Consider the following 18776-nt stretch of genomic DNA (forward strand, 5'->3'; position numbering starts at 1 on the left):
TTTTTAGCATACCTTTCTTCTGAGAAAAAAACAAAATCAAAACTAACAATAGTTCAGTTGTTTTTCCTATCACTTCTTTAAAGTAAGATGAGTATGTAAAGGATAAAAGATGAATTTTTGGCCCTCTAGCAATGGTCTTTCTCAACTATGTACTGAATTCCTAGGCTGTATGAAACCTCATCCCCAAAACAACAAACAACACATACATAAACAACAAATATTTACAAGTGACAATTTGTGTACAAAAGAAAAAAATTAATGGTAGCTAGGAAAGGAGCTAGAAAGAATGGGGAAATGGAAGGAGTCTATCTTTTTAGGACTATTATTGTCTTTAACCCCCCCAAACAAAAACCCCTCAATCACTTTGTGGGTGATTAAGATGAGAAGTATAATACGACATTTAAAAACAAATACACCTCTATCACAAAAAACAGTATTAACCACCATAAAAGACATAAGGAAGGCCAGAAGTGGTGATACACTCCTTTAATCCCAGCACTCAGAGGTAGGCAAATTTTTGAGAGTTCCAGGAAAGCCAGTGTTATGTATCAAAACAAAACAAAACCACCACCATGAACAAAAACTGATCAAACCAACCAATAAACCAACAACGAAAGAAATTTAATTTCAGAAATCAGAGTTTTAATTATATTTAACATTCTGTACACAAGTACTGCACTCTACGTTAGTAAATTTCTTACAGTATATGAGCTGCTAATCATTAGACTCCTTTACATAGGTGTTCTACTGAATACATAATTCCTGTTAAATGTGGTGGTGCACATTTCTAGCTGCAGCACTCAGTTGCACTTGTAAAGAGTTAAGCGGATTACTGTGAGTTGGAGATCAGCTCCTTGTTTGAGCTGCTGTGTATGGCAGAAGAAGGAGGCAGATATCCGAAAGCCACTGGCAGGCAGGTCAGATGAGATGCAAGCCCAGCTTCACCGGGAGTCAGCACCAAGCTAGCTAGCAGCAGTGGTAGAGCAGGTCCCAGCAGCTATAAAGGCAGTTTGGCCCCATCAAGCATCCAATGGCTGTTCCCTCCAGAATAAATGGAAGTCTCAGAAAGTTGTGGTGGAGGAATGGTGAGCAAGCACCCTATCGAGTCAGGCAGCCAGCCTTTATTTATAAACCTTGGACAATGGGGAGAGGTGTGGAGGGTAACTAATTTACTAGGGCTAAGAGTGTCAGGATATTTAATCAACATACCTCGGAACAGTGCATCATTTGCTGTAACATGGGGCTCTATTGCAAGGAGGAGAAAACAGTATTTAATTATACTACCTTTGAGAGGATGACTAGTAAAGGTCGTTTGCTGGAGGCTAGGATCCGCTCAGCATAGGGCGGGGCACTTTCAGGAATTCCCTGTGCTTGTCGATCAAGCTCCTCATCAGCATAGGGTTCAGCTTGCCACCTGCCCTGAGGGATATGTGAAGCCGTCTTACAAGATCCGGGGTGGCCAGATCAGGTGAAGTGAGAACCCTGCTAAGAAAAGGGATTCCACCTTCCCAGACCCAAAATGGCTATCCAGAGAACTCAGGCTTCAACCCTATCCAGCAGAGGCCCACAGACCGTGCTTCAGAGAGTAAAACACTTGCCAAGCATGAAGACCCCTAGTGTTTACATAAATCATGGGTGAAGAGTCGCAGCTCTCCTATAATACCAGGGAGCCCGAGCAAGCATCTAGTAGTGGGATTGAGAATCTAATGCTTTAAAAAAAAAAAAAAAAAAAAGAATTTAATGCTTAACTTGACCTACACAGCCATATCTTGTCTCAGAACAAAACAATTCATCAAATTTCTTTACAGATTTCTTGAAATAAGGGCTGTTACATACGAACATAACTTACTTCATGTAGAGGGTCCTTTCCTCTTCATAAAAGATTTAGTGATTACTTTAACTTATATGTATTTACCTGCATAAGTTTATTTATACCATACTGTGCGGGTGCCCAAAGAGGTCAGAGGCCTTTAAATCCCTTGGAACTGGAGTTAGAGGGAATTGTAAGCTGCCTGATGTGGGTGCTGGGAACTGAACCATGGTCTTCTGCAAGAGCAGTAAGTGTTTTTAACCAGTCAGTCATCTCTCCAGGTCCAGCCCTTTATTTTCTTAATAACTTTGTGATATAGGGACTCATGCAAGTTTAGGCAGGCATGCTAGCACTGAACCACACTCCTCACCCTCCCAAATGTTAGGAGTTATCCTAACATCTGGTGACTTGATAAAAAGTAATTGACTGCACACATGAGCCATTCTCTCTGTTCTGGCCTTTGTTTGTTTTAAAAATTTGAAAACAGTGCCGGGTGTGGTGGCGCACACCTCTAATCTCAGCACTAGGGAGGCAGAGGCAGGCAGATCTCTGAGTTTGAGGCCAGCCTGGCCTACAAAGTAAATCTAGGACAGAGAAACCCTGTCTCAAAAAAAAAAAAAAAAGAAAAAAAAAGAAAAGAAAAGAAAAAAAAAAAAAAACCAAAAACCAAAACAAACAACAAAAACAAACAACAAACACACACACACACACACACACACACACACACACACACACACACACATATAAAAAGAGGAAACCTTTTCATGTATCCCAGGCTAGCCTCAAACTGACATGTCAATGCTAGCCTTGAACTCCTGACCTTCTGCTCCTATCTAGCATGGATGTTACTAAAGGTGTGTACTATCATATACACAGCTTTATGTTTCTTTCTTTTTGGTTCTTCTAGATTTCTCTGTGTAGGCTCAGGCCTGGCCTTGAACTCAGACATCTGCTTATCTCTGCTGGAATTAAAGGTGCGTACCTCTACTGGCTTTATGTTTCTTGATGGCAATTATTCAGTTTCTTGCTGTCAATAAACTAAAATACAACTGAATTTAACATACTGATCTTTTATCTTGAGACCTTTTTTATTTAAAGGTCTAATGCTTCTTCATAAGGTTTTCAAAAGTCAATTTTGCTTATCAAGTAGTACTGGCAACACACACACACGAAGTTTGCTATTTTTAAAAAACATTTTAAATTTCATTTATTTGCATGTGAGCAAGTACACACCAGTGGTACACATGAGGAGGCCATAATAAAACCTGTGGAGTTTTCTTTCCTTCTACCATGTGAGAGTCCCAAGGGCTGAATTCAGGTCATCAGGCTTGACGGCAAGCATTCTTACTGGCTAAGCCACCACTCATGGCCTGGTTTGTTTTTTCAAACAGGCTATCATATAGCTTCAGTTGGCCTCTAACTCTAATGATGCACCAATAGAAATCTTTTTTTTATTTATGACACATCCTGTTATAATTATTCATTTGACTTGCTACTGTTACTCAGTGTTTTTGTTTTGCCTTTTTGGAGATAGGATTTCTCTGTGTAATAGCCCTGGCTGTCTTGGACTCACAAGAGATCCACCTGCCTCTGCCTTGGATTAAAGGCAGGTGCCCCTACACCTGGTGTTAATCAGGATTTTTGCTTCTATGTTCACAAGGAACAATAGTGAGTAGAAATTTTTCCTTTTACTTTTTTCATCAGATTTTGGGTACACTGGACTTATCAAATTAGTTTGAAGGTTTACAAATATAAATTCAATTTTTAAAAATAAAAATATGGGTTTTCACTTATTTATAATTGGCTCACTGTAGCCACAAATGCCACCTCTATGGAGTCCATACACAATGTGTTGCAGATAAAAGCAATAAACAACACCACCACCTTAGAATTTCATGTTCATAGGAAGCAGAGCTAAAAGAAAACAGTAACATTATGAAAGTCTGTAATTTCAAAGTCACCAAAATTTATGTCAAGTAATGTTAAAATTCTTAATACTCAGTACCTTTTTAAGGAAAACTGAAAAGTGGTAAAAATGGGTACTCTTAGAATGAGATTTATCATGATGCCAAGAGAAAGGAAAAAGGATAAAGATCTTAGCCCAAAGCTAATAATATAGGAGACAGTTTTATTCTCATTAAGAATTAAGAATCTCAGCAGGGTGTGGTAGTGCACGCCTTGATTCCAGCACTTGGGAGGCAGAGGCAGGAGGATTGCTGTGAGTTCCAGGCCAGCCCGGTCTATAAAGTGAGTCTAGGATAGCCAAGGCTACACAGAGAAACCCTGTTTCGAATTAAGAATCTCTAATCCAACATTCCCCGGCCCCGCTTTGCTCTTTTTGGTTTTTGAGAATTTTTTTGTACTATGTTTTTTGTTTGTTTCTCAAGACAAGGTTTCCCTATGTAGCCTTGGCTATCTTGGACTCGCTTTGTAGACCAGGCTGGCCTCAAACTCACAGCAATCTGCTGTACTGTTTTGTGATAATATTTACACAACACATACTTAACCTCCTCTGGCCTTCCCTATACATCCAACTGTGTGTCCTTTGGGGTGGGGGGGTGGGGGGGCCTAGCCAGGTCTCCTGACACATGCCCTTAATCCCAATACTCTGGAAAGCAGAGGCAGGAGGATCTGTGTGTGTTCAAGAACAGCCTGGTCTACATAGTGAGTTCCAGAACAGCCAGGACTACATAAGAGGCCCTGTTTCAACCACCTGCCTCCCCTCTGAAAATAAAAGTACAATTGTGTTGTGTATATACACCCATAAATATGCGGCCTTCTGCTGGAAAAAAACTAATTCCCTCAGCAGCTATCAGTAGACAGCAGCTCCTTGGCTAGAGATAGGACTTTGTGCCCAACTCCCCTCTTTATGCTGGTGTTTTGTCATCCTGAATGTACACGTGTAATTGCCCTGATGTGACTGGACAACTGGTCCCCTACTTGCCACGCACCATCTCTGGCCCTTACCATCCTTTTACCCCAAGGACCCCTGAGCCTTTGGTGAGGGAGGTTTTATACAGATGCTCCAGTTAGGACTGAACACTCCTAATCCAATTTTTAATGTTTATTGTTGTTGATCTTAGAGACAATGTCCTGTGTTTCCTAACCTTGGTTAAAACTCACTATGTAGCAAAAGCTGGTCTTGATAGTCTGACACCCTCCCAAGTACTGGGCCACAGGTGAGCACTACCATACCTGGTTTACCCAGCTCTGAGGACTGAACCAGAGCTTTGTGCATGACAGACAAGCCCTCTACCAAGTAAGTTTCATCCCTAGCCTTAACCTAACAGTTTACTGAAAACGCTTTACACATACAAATATTCTCATATTTTCTCTCAATCCACCGCCCCGCCCCCACCCCCGGTTATACTGGTCCAGAAGAGTCACCCTACCAAAGCTCTATGAGCATGTTACACCTATGTGCCCTGATTTTACCACTACTACTCTACAACGTCATGTTTGAGTTGGCTGCAGTTTCTTGACCTGTTAGGAGCTAACTTGTTTCTTTCCCCTTTTCTACCTTTATACTTACCAATTTATCATTCCCATGATCTGTCTTCACCTCAGAACTAAGTGAAAATAAGTCTGTAGTATGGTCTGGGAAAGGTGCCTCCCCAAGGACTATCAACCCCTGTAGGACAAAGTAGAAAAACAGTGTGAGTGGTATAAACTACACGTTTAGGGATTAATCTCAAAATTGTTTAGGGCAGGAGTTGCATTAACCAGAGGCCTTTTCTCTTACATATGACTTAAAAATAGCCTGGAAAAGCAGTAGCTTTACTTTTCTGAGATTTATTTCAGGGCTGCAGATGTAGCTCAGTGGTAGAGCACTTGCACCCATTTGTGCAAAGCCCTGGATTCTAACCCTGTCAAAGAGGACTCAACAAAAAGCTGAGGAGTAGTAGCATGATTTTCGTAAGATGTTAGGACTCAAAACTGAGCAAGAGAGATGGCTCAGTAAGTAGGTGAGCTTGCTGCGGTGCCTGATTCATGGTGGAGGGGAAAGGCTGTCTTTATGAGTTGTCCTTTGGCCTCCAAGTTCTTTCTGTGGCATACGTGCACACACATCGATAAGTAAATACAAATTTAAAAGAAAGATTCAGATCAGCAAGTCCCCTTTTTCTTTCACTCTAGAACACCTACATGGCTTGTCTTAAATGTCACTCTTAGTCAAGCATGGTGATGTACACTTTTAATTCCAGTACTTGGGAGGCAGAGGCAGGTAGATCTCTCTGAGTTTGCGGCCAGCCTGGTCTACAGGACAGCCAAGGTTACACAGAGAAACCCTGTCTTGAAAAACCAAAAGTCACTCCTTTTATTCTGACCTACCAGATCTAGAATCTTATCAGGTTAGTTTATTGTACCCAATACATTATCAACTACACTTTATAGGATTAACATCAGCAATGGAAGGTTTTTAATTGTATGTGTATAAAGAATTACTAAACTGGGCTACTTTTGTAAATAATGAATTCATGAGCTCAAACAACAGCAGCAATTTCCTTTTCTTTGGCTTGTATGAGGGGTCTGTCTGCATGTATGCATCTATTGTGAATGTGAAATGGAGTTCTGAAGAATCCTACAGTATTTTACTGAGGCAGAGTCTCTCATTGAACCTGAAGCTGGTCAATTCTGGCCAGTCTAACTCACCAGTTTCTCATGGGGGTTATGTCTTTGTCTCTACCTTTCCCTAATACTTCTCCCTCTTGACAGTATCTCACTATGAAGTCTAGGGTGGCCTTGAACTCATAGCAATCTTTCTGGCTCAGTTTCCTGAGTTCTGGACATATGCTACAACATTCACCTGAAGATTCTGAGTGTTGAGCTCTTTGAGTCAAAATATAAGCTTTTTGAATGACTAAACCAATTGATCCACTACTAGAATTCTTTTTAACTCAACATTGGTCTTTTGGACTCGCTTTGTAGACCAGGCTGGCCTCAAACTCACAGAGATCCACCTAGTTTCTGCCTCCCAAGAGCTGGGATTAAAGGTGTGCGCCACCAAGACCAGGTCTAACTCAACAGCTTTATGAAGCAAGATGGTTTTAAAAGATAAAAAGGGAGATGAGAACATCGGCTTCTCTTCTAAGGGACCTATGTCCAATTCCCAGCACCCACATGGGGGCTTACAACTGTCTGTAACTCTAATTCCTGGGGATCCAGATGCTGCCTTCTGGCCTCTGCGGAAACCAGGCATACAAGCAGTGGACAGAAATACGTGCAGGCAAAACACCCAAAGACATAAAACAAAATTTTGTAAATATAGTTAAGATGAAAAAAGGAAAGGGAGAGGGGAACAAACTTAAAAGCACCAAGAAAACAACCTTTAATTTAAAATGGAGAGAGGAGGGGGTCTGTTTTCTCTCCCTGAAAGATAAGTATCCGAATATACTAGAATGGGACTAGGAACACAGTAGATAAAAAATACAGCCTTGCCAGGCGGTGGTGGCACACGTCTTTGGGAGCACTTGGGAAGCAGAGGCAGGTGGATTGCTGTGAGTTCGAGGCCAGCCTGATCTACATAAGCGAGGGAAGGGAAAAAAAAAAAAAAAAAAAGTCTTAAGAAAAAAAGAGACCAGTAGCCGGGCGTGGTGGCGCACGCCTTTAATCCCAGCACTCGGGAGGCAGAGGCAGGCGGGTCCTCGCTAGTCCAAGGCCAGCCTGGACTACAGAGGGAGTTCCAGCACAGGCAGAGCAGTTACATAGAGAAACCTTGTCTCGAAAAACCAAACCAAAACATAAAAACCATATGCTCAAGACTCAGGATAAAGTTCAGTGATGTAGTTAATCTCTGCTTGGTGTGAGGGTCCCTAAATTCAATTTTCAGCACATGAAAAAGTCCATTATGAAACCACAAAACAGACACTTGAAAACATTTCCATAAATGTATGTATAAAATAAAACCTTTCAAATTTAATAAAAAGCAGCATGTCTCCATTAAAAGTTTCTACATTGAGCCAGGCATAGTGTTAGGAGGCAGAGGCAGTGGATCGCTATGACGCCAGCCTGGTCTACAAAGTCAGTCTAGGATAGCCAAGGCTACACAGAGAAACTTCAATCTGAATTTGATGGCTCATACCCAACATCACAGCATTAAGGAAGATAAGGGAAGGAAGAGGGCCACAAATTCAAAGTCATTTTCTAGCCCATAACAGGACTGTTTCAAAAAACAGAAATCTTGAAAATATTTTCTTCTTTAATTTATAAACATAAAAAGCAACCTCCTAAACCTTACCACTTAAAAGTAAAAATGTTCTTGTGTATTACTGCTGAACAATACTCCATCTAAACTAGCCATGATGGTAATGCCTATAATCTCAGAACTTGGAAAGAGCAGACAAAAGCATCACGAGTTCCAGTTCAAGGCCAGTTTGGGATATATGAGACCCTGCTCAGAAAAGAAACAAAACAAAACTCCTGTGAGGCTGAGGTATGTGGAGTGGTGATTAATGGGGGAATTGAGACAAGGTTTGAAACATATTCCAGGCTGGCTCTAAACTCACAACGCTCCTCCTATCAAAGCCTTCAGAGGGTTGGGATTAAATGTATCACCATCATAACCGTCTAGGATAAGCTCTGCTTTTCTTCTTTTCGTGAGACAGGTTTTCTCTGCGTTATCTTGGCTGTCCTGGACTTGCTTTGTAGACCAGGCTGGCCTTGAACTCACAAAGATCTACCTGCCTCGGCCTCCCTCTGGAGTGCTGCTGGGATTAAAGGCATGCACCACCATGTCCCGCTAAGCTTTTGTTTGTTTGTTTGTTCTGTGTAGCCTTGGCTGTCCTGGACTCGCTTTGTAGACCAGGCTGGCCTCGAACTCATAAAGATCCGCCTGCCTCTGCCTCCTGGGTGCTGGGATTAAAGGCGCGCACTATCAACAGGACCAAAAGATTAAGAATTTGAGACAGATGACAATGATTAAACTACACAGTTCTCAAGCCCACTCACACCTACACACCTTCAACTACCTCTAAATGTCTAGTATTACATGTTCATTCCACTGTATTTATTACTCAGGAAGCTCAAGCTTCCCTACCTGAATTAAGACAAATCAGGATCCACTACAAACCAAACCCAAAAGAACTAAGACAGATGAGACAAACTTGTACTTGACACCCATAACCCAGGTAAGATGGGAACTTCAATCGGTTTACAGTTTAAAAATAAAAGTATAAGTCTTCAGTTGATTCCACTCACCATCCTTCCATCTTTTTATTAACTTGTGTATGTATGTCTTCATAGCCCACGATGGCCTTAAACCTTGAAGCAATTTTGTGCCTCAGCCCCTTTTAAGGACTAGGACTACAGGCCTAACCTACCATGCTTGGCTTAGCTGGGTTCCCCTATCCCCCTTTGTTCTTTCTTTTCTTTTTTTCCACTGAGACAGTTTCTCTGTGTAGCCCTGGCTGTCCTGAAACTCACTCTGTAGACCAGGCTAGTCTCAACCTCAGAGATCTCCCTGAATTAAAGTAAACTTTCAATACACATGTTCCAAAGAAATGGTGTGAACAAATGAATGTGTTAAAACGAAAGTAGTTTAAAAATAGTTTAAATTTATCTGTCTAAGCCTCTAACCAGAGATATTTACTCTGAACCTTAGATGAAGATACACGAATGAACTTCTACATATTAAAGTGCATGTCAGAATACAGATGCTGCTACTTTAGAGGGAATTAACCAGGACCCTTTCGCAGTTTCTTTCCCATCCAGGCACAACAGACAACAATCCACTATGTTTCCGAGGCAGAAGTCCAAGAGGTGGGTAGGACAAGATCAGCTTATCTCTAGTCAGAAACCACTCCCTTTGAAAGTATTTAAAGAATTTCCTCTGTTCTGTGTTGCTGCTGAGATGTTTCCTATCTTAGCTTCTCTAAAGAATATTTTACCTGAAAGCTATCTTTGCACTTCTCTGTGGAACCTTGCAAGAACCTTTATGATTTAAAATAACACATTGTTTTCCTTTTCTAAGGCAAGGAGAGGGCCCTAACTAGCTGGCCTAGGAAAATGCAAACACTAACCTAAGCATGCACGAGGCCCTGAGTGCAACACAAACAGTAACTGGTGCTGCATTAAGGAGGTAGAAACAAGAGAATAAGGAGTTCAAGGTCCTCCTTGGCTACAGGTTAGAGGCCAGACTGTTCCCAAAACAAAATCTAATGATACCATGGCGTGTAAGAGAAAAGAGTAGGATGATATACTAGAAACTGCACTTTTGTCAGAGAACAACAAAAACACAAATTTACTAAAGGAACTTTTGAGACTATTAAGTACATAAGACTTAGAAGGTTAACCGCTAACTTTTGATAGAACAGGAATTGTTGTCTGTACCCTGGAACACACTAGCAAAACAACAGTCCTCAAATACTGCCTTTTTTATTTTTTTTAATTTTTATTTTATATGTATATGTGTTTTTCCTGAAACTGTGTTTATGAACCACATGGGTACAATGCCTTTTAGAAGGAAGGCATTTGATCCCCAGGGACTGGAGTAGAGGTGGTTGTGGGTTGCTATGTGGGTGCTGTGAATCAAAATCTGGGAAGAGTAGTCAATGCTTAACTGCTGAATGTCTGTCTCTCCAGCCCCTGGAATAGATCACTTTTAAGAAAGGTTAACACTCCCAGGTCGTGGTGCACACCTTTAACACCTGCACTTGGGAGGCAGAGGCAGGTAGTCCAGCCTGGACTACAGATTGAGTTCCAGGACAGCCAGGGCTACACGGAGAATCCTGTCTGGAAAAGCCAAAGGGGTGGGGAGAAGAGAGGGAAGGAGAAAGGAAGGTAATGTCAACTATGGCAAAGTAAATCAGGAGTGGTAAGACACACCTCTGTAGTCCCAGTCACTAAGGCAGACAAGACAGAGAAGAGAACTGCAAGCTTGAGGATAATCTGAGCTACACAGCTGAGTTCTAGGCTAGAGTGTGCTACATAAGCGAAAGACATTTAAAAACTTAAACACACAACACAGTATACCACCTTAAAAAGAAAAACTAAAAGCCAAATAGTATGGCAGACAACTTTAACTGAAAAACTTGGGAGGCAGAGGCAGAAGAATCAGTCATTTAAGGTCATCTTTGGTTACAAAGTGAGTTGAAGCAAGTCTGAGCTAAGTGTGACTCCGTTACAGGACAGAGAGCCAAAAATGCAGTTGAGCTTTCTAATTGTCTGTCCAAAGATGCAAGACAAATTTGTAATCTCAACAGCCTGAGTAGATTAGTCAGATCCTAGATACATATATTAGTTCTTGTCCAGGACATGCAATGGCCAGGAATTCAACCTCTAGAATTAAACTAATTCATTAAAAGTAATGCAGATAACAATAAAATTGGTAGGAAAAGGCCTGGCATGCTTTTTCAAAAAAAGGCCTCTACAGTGCTATATAAAAACCAAGTCCATGCTAACATATCATTGGAGTAAGTCTTAAGACATATCTGCTAGGCTGAGGTGAAGAGCTCCCCTTCACATTCTATGCTGTGCAGCTATTTCACAGTAGGACCTTTACAGGTGACACTGACGTCTACCTCTAACTTCAGCTTCTAACCTCCAGAACTCTGAAAAAACTTACTTCTACTGTTCTAAGCCATTCAGTTTGTGGTACTTTTTTATGACAGCCTACAGGGGAAAACATATCTTCAGAACAAGGGCGGTAGAGATGGCTCGATGGTTAAGAGAACTAAACTACTCTTCCAGAGGACCCGGGCTTCAATTTCTAATAGCACATGGCAGCTCACAGCTGTCTCTAATCTGACACTTTCACATGCAAAACATGTGAAATAAATAATTAAATTAAATTTGAAGACACCTGCTGCTCTTGTAGAGGACAGAGTTTAGTTCCCAGCATCTACATGGTAGCCCATAGCTATTCACAGCTCTACTTCCAAGCTGTGACACCCTCTTCTGATCTCCACAGGCGTCAGGCACACATGCCTGCAAAGCAGTCAAACGCATGAAATAAAAAAGTAAAGTATTAAGGACAAATGGGCAAGATGGTGCACACTGTAATTCTAGCACTTCGTATGTAAAAGCATAAAGATCAGAAGCTCAAGGCCAGCGTAAGCTATTTGTTTAGGAACAACCAACAATGGAAGCAGATGAAGCTGGTGTCTTTGACTCAGGCAGAAATGGTTTGTCATCACAGCGTTTCCTCATGGCATCACTTAAACAGGAAGATGTTTAAACGCTGTACGGAGAACTGCATTAATGTGAGTGGCAGCAGCATGGTAAGGATGGCTTAGGTTCTTAATCTGTTTCTACCCTGTCACCAGCATCACTAGATAGTGGCATCTGTCCCCTCACCTCCTTGGGAGGCATATCTAGGAACAGCACAGGGAATCTGAACAAGCATTTAACAATCAACAACAGCAACAAAAGTAATGGCGAAAGTAAAAAACATTTTTTAAATGATACGGAAATAGTCGAAGTTCACAAGTAAGATGACATTTATTAAAAATTTTACCTGCCTAGTGGAAAAAAAGTAGCTAAAATATGTACATATTATATACACACACAGACACACATCTCAAACTTTGATTTGGGGGTAAAAGGGGTTGTGTAGACAAATGTAAACATTTTTATTTTTAATAAAAAGGATTTTCAAGCTTTCCTAAAATTAAAAACAAACAAACAAAAAACACTCCAGAATCATCATCCTTAAGCCTAAGATTAAAAATTATTTTCAGTTCATGTATCTGTGTGCAGGAGTGCATGTGTATGTATGCATGCCTATAAGGATGTCAGAGGAAAACTCACATGGGCCTGTTCTCTCTTTCCACCAGGGGGTCCTGGAGAACCAACTCAGGTCCATCAGGCTTGGCAGCAAGCACCTTGATCCTCTAAATTATTTCATCAGCCCCAAACATTTTAAAACTCTAGACATAGGCTGGATATGCCTCAGTGTTAAGAGCACTGCTCTTCCAGAGGACCCAGGCTGTGCTCCCAGCACAAACACCTATAACTGCAGTTTCAGGGGATTTGAAGCCCTCTTCAGACACCATGCAGGCAAAATACTCACACATACACGTACATGTTTTGAATGCATGCAAAATAAATGTAGCAACAAAAATGACTATATTATGCTAGACTAAGTTATACTAAGAAACTGTTATTCTCAAATATAGAAATTTATAGTTATTAGCTGTAAAAGCCTCAAAGTAGACACTGAAAAGGTATCCTTGACACAAGATAGACACAGCTAACTGTCTCTTACTTTTTGCTCCACCCCACCTCACACCCTACGCAATCGATTTAAGATTTCGCCTGTGAAGCTCATTTAAGGAAACTAAAACATTCATGTCCTCGAATATATTTTAGTTTTACTCCACTTTTTTAAAAAATAAGTTATTCGGAAACAAAATTTAAAAGAACACTATAAGCTATGTGTTTCTGATGAACTTTGGGAGAGCAGAGAGACTTGAGTTCAACCGCCAAAAGTACACATCTAAAAATATAAATAAAACAAAATAGAAAATCAAGTATAGCAGCACTAGAATGGCAGAGATAGGCAGCCCTGGGGTTCTGGCCTGCTAGACTAGACTTCTGGCTTAGCAAGCTCTAGGACAATCACCACTGACTCCTGTCTCAAAAAGAAAAACAAAAAGATGGGCAGCACCCAAGGAACTCCTTTGGCCTGCACATATGCATGCACACAGTTTAAAAAGGTAAGGAGACTGTACAACTTTTTAAAAACAAAGGTCAGGCCTCGAATTCACAGCAATCCACCTGCCTCTGCCTCCTACATACAGGGATTATAGTAATAAGCTACCACATCCAGCTTTTAAGGCCTCAGAAACACTGAAGATAAGATAGCTGGCATTTCAAAGAGCATTAGACTTTTTCTAGACTATGTCAGTTATGCAGATCAACTATCACAGATTTTTAAAAGATTATTTAGTTTTATTAATATGTATGTCACTTGTGCAAATACTCAAGAGGCCAAAGAGCATGACTTAAAAGTTAAGAGTGACAGGCAGGAGCCAGGCGTGGTGGCGCACGCCTTTAATCCCAGCACTCCGGAGGCAGAGGCAGGCGGATAGCTGTGAGTTCGAGGCCAGCCTGGTCTACAAAGTGAGTCCAGGGCAGTCTAGGCTACACAGAGAAACCCTGTCTCAAAAAACAAAACAAACAAACAAAAAGTGACAGGCAGTTGTGAAGTCTGACATGAATGCTAGGAATGAATTCAGAAAGCTCCTTAGGAGGAGCAGAAGCACTCTTAACCACTGAGCCATCTCTCCAGCCTGCACCTTGAGCTTTGAAATTTTTGCATTGGACTCAAGAGACAATTTAGCAAGTTCAGGTGCATGCCACCAAGCCTGATGACCTGAGTTCAGTCTCTAGAGCCCACAAGCACAAACTACTATAAAACACGTCTTGCAAGAATGTAAGCACCATGAGAGGACTAGTATATCCTACCAGAGGCCACTGTAGGTACATAGGGTTTGCTGCTGGTGCATGATTTCCCTCCAGTTAAAAAGAGAACAAAATATCTTTTTTTCGGAAATGACTTATCAAGGAGAAGAAAAACTGCTCAGTGTCACTGTCAAGGCAATTATCAGTCACAGAACACAAGAACTTAAAATTCCTATCATTTGTTATGTCTGTTTCGGATAATCTTTTAATTGAAAATTTCCTTTAAGAAAAAGCTTAGGAATAGAGAACGTCTCATCAGATAAGCAGGAGATATGCCTTTCTCAAATAAAACAAGCACATCAGTCTGTTATTATATGTTTCTTTTTCTCATTTTTGCCCACGCATCATTGTTTTGTAATCACATGTCAGCTGAGGGTTGCATTCTACTGTTTTCTGAGCTACACTAGTACCATCAGGCCCTTAAATTAAACAGCTATAGTGAATTGTTAAACCATTTATCTTGACATAATTAAAGAATTATTGAAACAATGGCTTTTAAACTGGTCAGAAAACACCAGAAATGTATCCCTTACCTTATTAGCACGTATCTGTTTGTAAATATCTGTTTGTTGACGAATTCGATACTCCAAGTCAGAAACATGGGCCTGAAGCCAGTTCCAGCGGCTGACAATAGCTGCTCGGTCTGCAGCCCATCTCCATTCAGACCTGCGTTTCCTACAAGGAAATAAACTGAGTGAAATCCAAGAGCAGTACTAACGTCCATAGCAAACGGGGAGAGTAGTGTGGGTAAGTTCTTAAACAGACTAACTGTGACGTAAAGACAGACAAAAAGACAAAGCACCCAATCCACAGGCGACATTGGGTATTGTATGTGTGTTTAAGGCTCTTCATTAAATTTCCTTTTGAAGTTAACTAAGTAGAGGGGTACTCTGACACTGGCATAAAGTTCTTCTGAAACTGCTTTAGACTCTCAGGAGATAAAAGATTACTTTGTTAAAATAGTATTTTAACAATCTCAATCTCTCCCTTCCTCCCCGTCTCTGCCCCACCCCCTTCTTCCTCAGCAGGATTTTACTACGTAGCTCTGGCTGTCCTGGAACTCAAGAGATCCACTTGTCTCTGCTTTCCTAGTGCTTGATTTTGTTTTGTTTTGTTTTGTTTTTCAAGACAGGGTTTCTCTGTGTAGTTTTGGCTGTCCTGGACTCACTTTGTAGACCAGGCTGGCCTCGAACTCACAGCGATCCGCCTGCCTCTGCCTCCGGAGTGCTGGGATTAAAGGCATGTGCCACCACCGCTCGGCTTTGATTTTATTTTTAAAATCTAGAAGCTTTACCAATTATTACAACTATAGACATTCAACAGTTTTTTTTTTTTTAAAAGATCAAAATACAAAACTTCACAGTAGAGTAGAACCTTCATTTTCTTGGCAAGTTTCTTAGCAACACAATGAAAGCTAATACCATGGAATTTTAAAAAATAAAATCAGAATGTCATAATAATCTATATAAATTACAGAATACACTCTTTTAGTACTGTGGTTCCCAAATACAGCTAAGAATATCTGTTTTTAATCTCAGTTGAATTTGGTTTGCTTAGGCTTTCGTAACTGCTGTTGCTTGAAGGCAGGGGCTTCTCTCAGGGTATCCTTAAACTTGCTAGCTAAGGATGGCCTTGGACCACTCATCACCCAGCTAGCTAAGGATGGCCTTGGACCACTCATCACCCAGCTTCCACCTCCACAGTTAGAAATCTCAGGTGTGTGCTAGCTACAGCGTCTACACCTAAAACAGTTGAGGTTTATTTGGGGAAGGGGTAATTTAAATATTTTAATTTTGTGTGTATGGGTGTTTGGCCTGCAGATATGTCTACGCAGAGTGTGCATGCCTGGCAATCACGGAGGCCAGCAGAGGGAGTTGGTCCCCACCAAGTGGGTGCTGCAACTCAAATACAGGCGCTCTAAAGGGCAGCCAGTACTCTCAGGCACCATGCCACCTCTCTAGCACCTCTAAAATGGCTTTAATTAAAAGCTGAGAACAGAAACCCAGAAAGGTAAAATTGAATGACCAGATATCACAGACTTATTAAAATAACTTTTTTTTTGTATGAATTACTGCCATGACCCTAGATTTTCATACTGCTTTACCTCTAGAGCTAATGCAAATGAGTATGAGACCTAGAGCAGGGAAGAATTTTCAAAAAAGGCACAGAAACACAACCAAATTCTGAGCACACAAGAAAAGACCCAGTGAACAAAGTTAAAGAACAACCATTTGTTAATAGAGAATGTCTGAATCAAGCACCCTGAGGAGTTAGTGTCAGGCAGGACATGGCAGCACACACCTGTTAACCCCACCCCATGGAAGCTGAGAAATGAAGGATTACCACAAGACTGAGGGCCTAGGCTACAGAGTGAGATCCTGTCTCTAAAAACACAAGAATTCTTCCTTCCTTCTTTCTTTCCTTCTTTCCTTCCTTCCTTCGTTTTTCAAGACAGGGACTCGCCCTACAGACGAGGCTGGCCTTGAACACACAGCGATCTGCCTGCCTCTGCCTCATGAGTGCTGGGATTAAAGGTGTGCATGACCATGCCCGGTTTACAGTAATTCTTACAAAGAGGACTATATATAAAAACTTAACAGAAGTCCACGATATTGTTTAATTCACTGAGAAAAATGCAAATACATAAACATACCAAGTTTCAAACAGATTGGAAAAAAGTTCCATAAAAGCAGAAACTGGTAAGATTAAAAAAAAAAAAAGAAAAAAAGAAAAAAAGAACCTATTTTATATTGATGTAACTATAAAAACTGGTACAACCATTTTTCTTTTCTTTGTTTTTCTAGACAGAGTTTATCTTGTAGTCCTCGACTTTGTAGACCAGGCTGGCCTCTAACTCACTGAGATCCACCTGTCTCTGCCTCCAGATTAGGATTAGGCATGTGCTTCACGCCCCACACCACCACCAAGAGCAATTTGGCTTGGTTTAAAAAAAAAAAAAAATGCATAAACAAACAAGTTCGTTACATAATCGAATTCTGCTAATAAAAGCAAATAAATTAGTTTATTCCTTTAAAAATTTTTTCCTATGGTAATACCAGAGTGTTATGTATCAACATGACTAAAGCTCCAAAGGCAATGAATGATAAGAGGAAAATATATATAAAAGCAAAAATTAAGTGTGATATTGCTGATACATACACGTATTAAATTCAATGTACTACTGCTTAGCAATTACAGTATAAACCAAAGACTTATTTCAACAATGTAGAATGGGAACACATGAAAATAAAAAAATACACAAAAGGACAGGTCAATAAGAATGTACAAAAATGTGCTTGGAGTCTGGGCATGGTGGGGCCCACAAGGAGGAGGCATGCAGATCTCTTTGAGTTCGAGGCCAGCCTGGTCTACAAAGTGAGTCCGGGACAGCCAAGGCCACACAGAGAAACCCTGTCTCAAAAAAACCAAAAAAATCTCTTGAGTTTTGACATTTTAACATCGTATTTTCCCCCGTGTTTATTGTCAATGTGTTAGAGAAAAAAGCAAAACACTTTAAAGGTCTGTTTGAAAAGATACTGAGCCAGGCAGGGTGGCACACACCTGTAATCTCAGCACTGGGAGAGGCAGAGGCAAGAGGATCACTGTGAGTTCGAGAACAGTTTGATCTACAAAGCAAGTCCAGGAAAGCCAAGTCTACAGAGAAACCCTGTCTCGAAAAACAAAAACAGCCGGCTAAATGTCAGTTCTAATTTATATACAATATTAATAGGTTTCTTTTTAGTTGCCTGAACTTCAATTTTAATAGTTCTCACTGATTTAGTACAGTATTTACATATACCTAGAACTAAAAATATTCTCCACAAACCAATACATAGTAGTTGAGGAGGAAATGCTGTAAAAATAAACTCTACTCTTCTAAAGCCATATGCTGAATAGCACCTATTTTCTTTTTGAAAATTTAAGATTTAGGGATGGAGAGATGGTTCAGAGGTTAAGAACACTGACTGTTCTTCCAGAGGTCCTGAGTTCAATTCCCAGCAACCACATGGTGGCTCACAACCATCTACAATGTGATCTGATATCCTCTTCTGGCCTGCAGGTGAACATGCAGGCAGAGCACTGTATCCATAATAAAAAATAAATTAAAAAAAAAAAAAAAAAAAAGGAAATTTAAGATTCAGCTTAGTGTTTCACTAATATGTCAAATAAGAAAGGATTACTTTTTGTTTTTAGATTTTATTCTGAGGTTCCTTTAGCATGTTAAAATCATCCTGAATAGTACTGTCAGAAGAAATTATTTTGTTAGAAGGAATAGTAGTAACAAGATTAGTAGCTCTTCATGTGAGAACCAGGGCCCTTCTGTTTAAGTAAAAATTATATAGTGGATTCTGAACAGCATGATCTTTCCTACTGGACCACAGGGGGAAAATGACAAGATGTTATCACCACTAGTTTTGCTAAAATTAAAGTGCCACACACCCACACCCAGAGTGTATGTAGCTTTGGCTATCCTGAAACATGCTATGTAGATCAGGCTATCCTCTAGCTCACAAAGATCCACCTGCCACTGATGCTGGGATTAAAGGTGTATACCACTACACCCAGC

At 40.6% G+C, this 18776-nt stretch overlaps 1 protein-coding gene across 7 annotated transcripts in view; it reads right to left on the minus strand.

The window, feature by feature from the left end:
• Kansl1 (KAT8 regulatory NSL complex subunit 1) overlaps window positions 1-18776 on the minus strand; it is a 128752-nt gene that overhangs the window by 28938 nt on the left and 81038 nt on the right. For all 7 annotated transcript variants that reach the window (XM_051158835.1, XM_051158834.1, XM_051158838.1 and 4 more), the window contains 2 exons: window positions 14743-14884; window positions 5343-5441 (listed from right to left, as the gene is read on the minus strand). In XM_051158835.1, coding sequence (XP_051014792.1) covers window positions 5343-5441; window positions 14743-14884 — 241 coding nt within the window. The remainder of the gene's footprint in view (window positions 1-5342; window positions 5442-14742; window positions 14885-18776) is intronic.

Source organism: Acomys russatus, chromosome 16 (assembly GCF_903995435.1).
Source record: "Acomys russatus chromosome 16, mAcoRus1.1, whole genome shotgun sequence".
Classification (NCBI taxonomy): domain Eukaryota; kingdom Metazoa; phylum Chordata; class Mammalia; order Rodentia; family Muridae; genus Acomys; species Acomys russatus.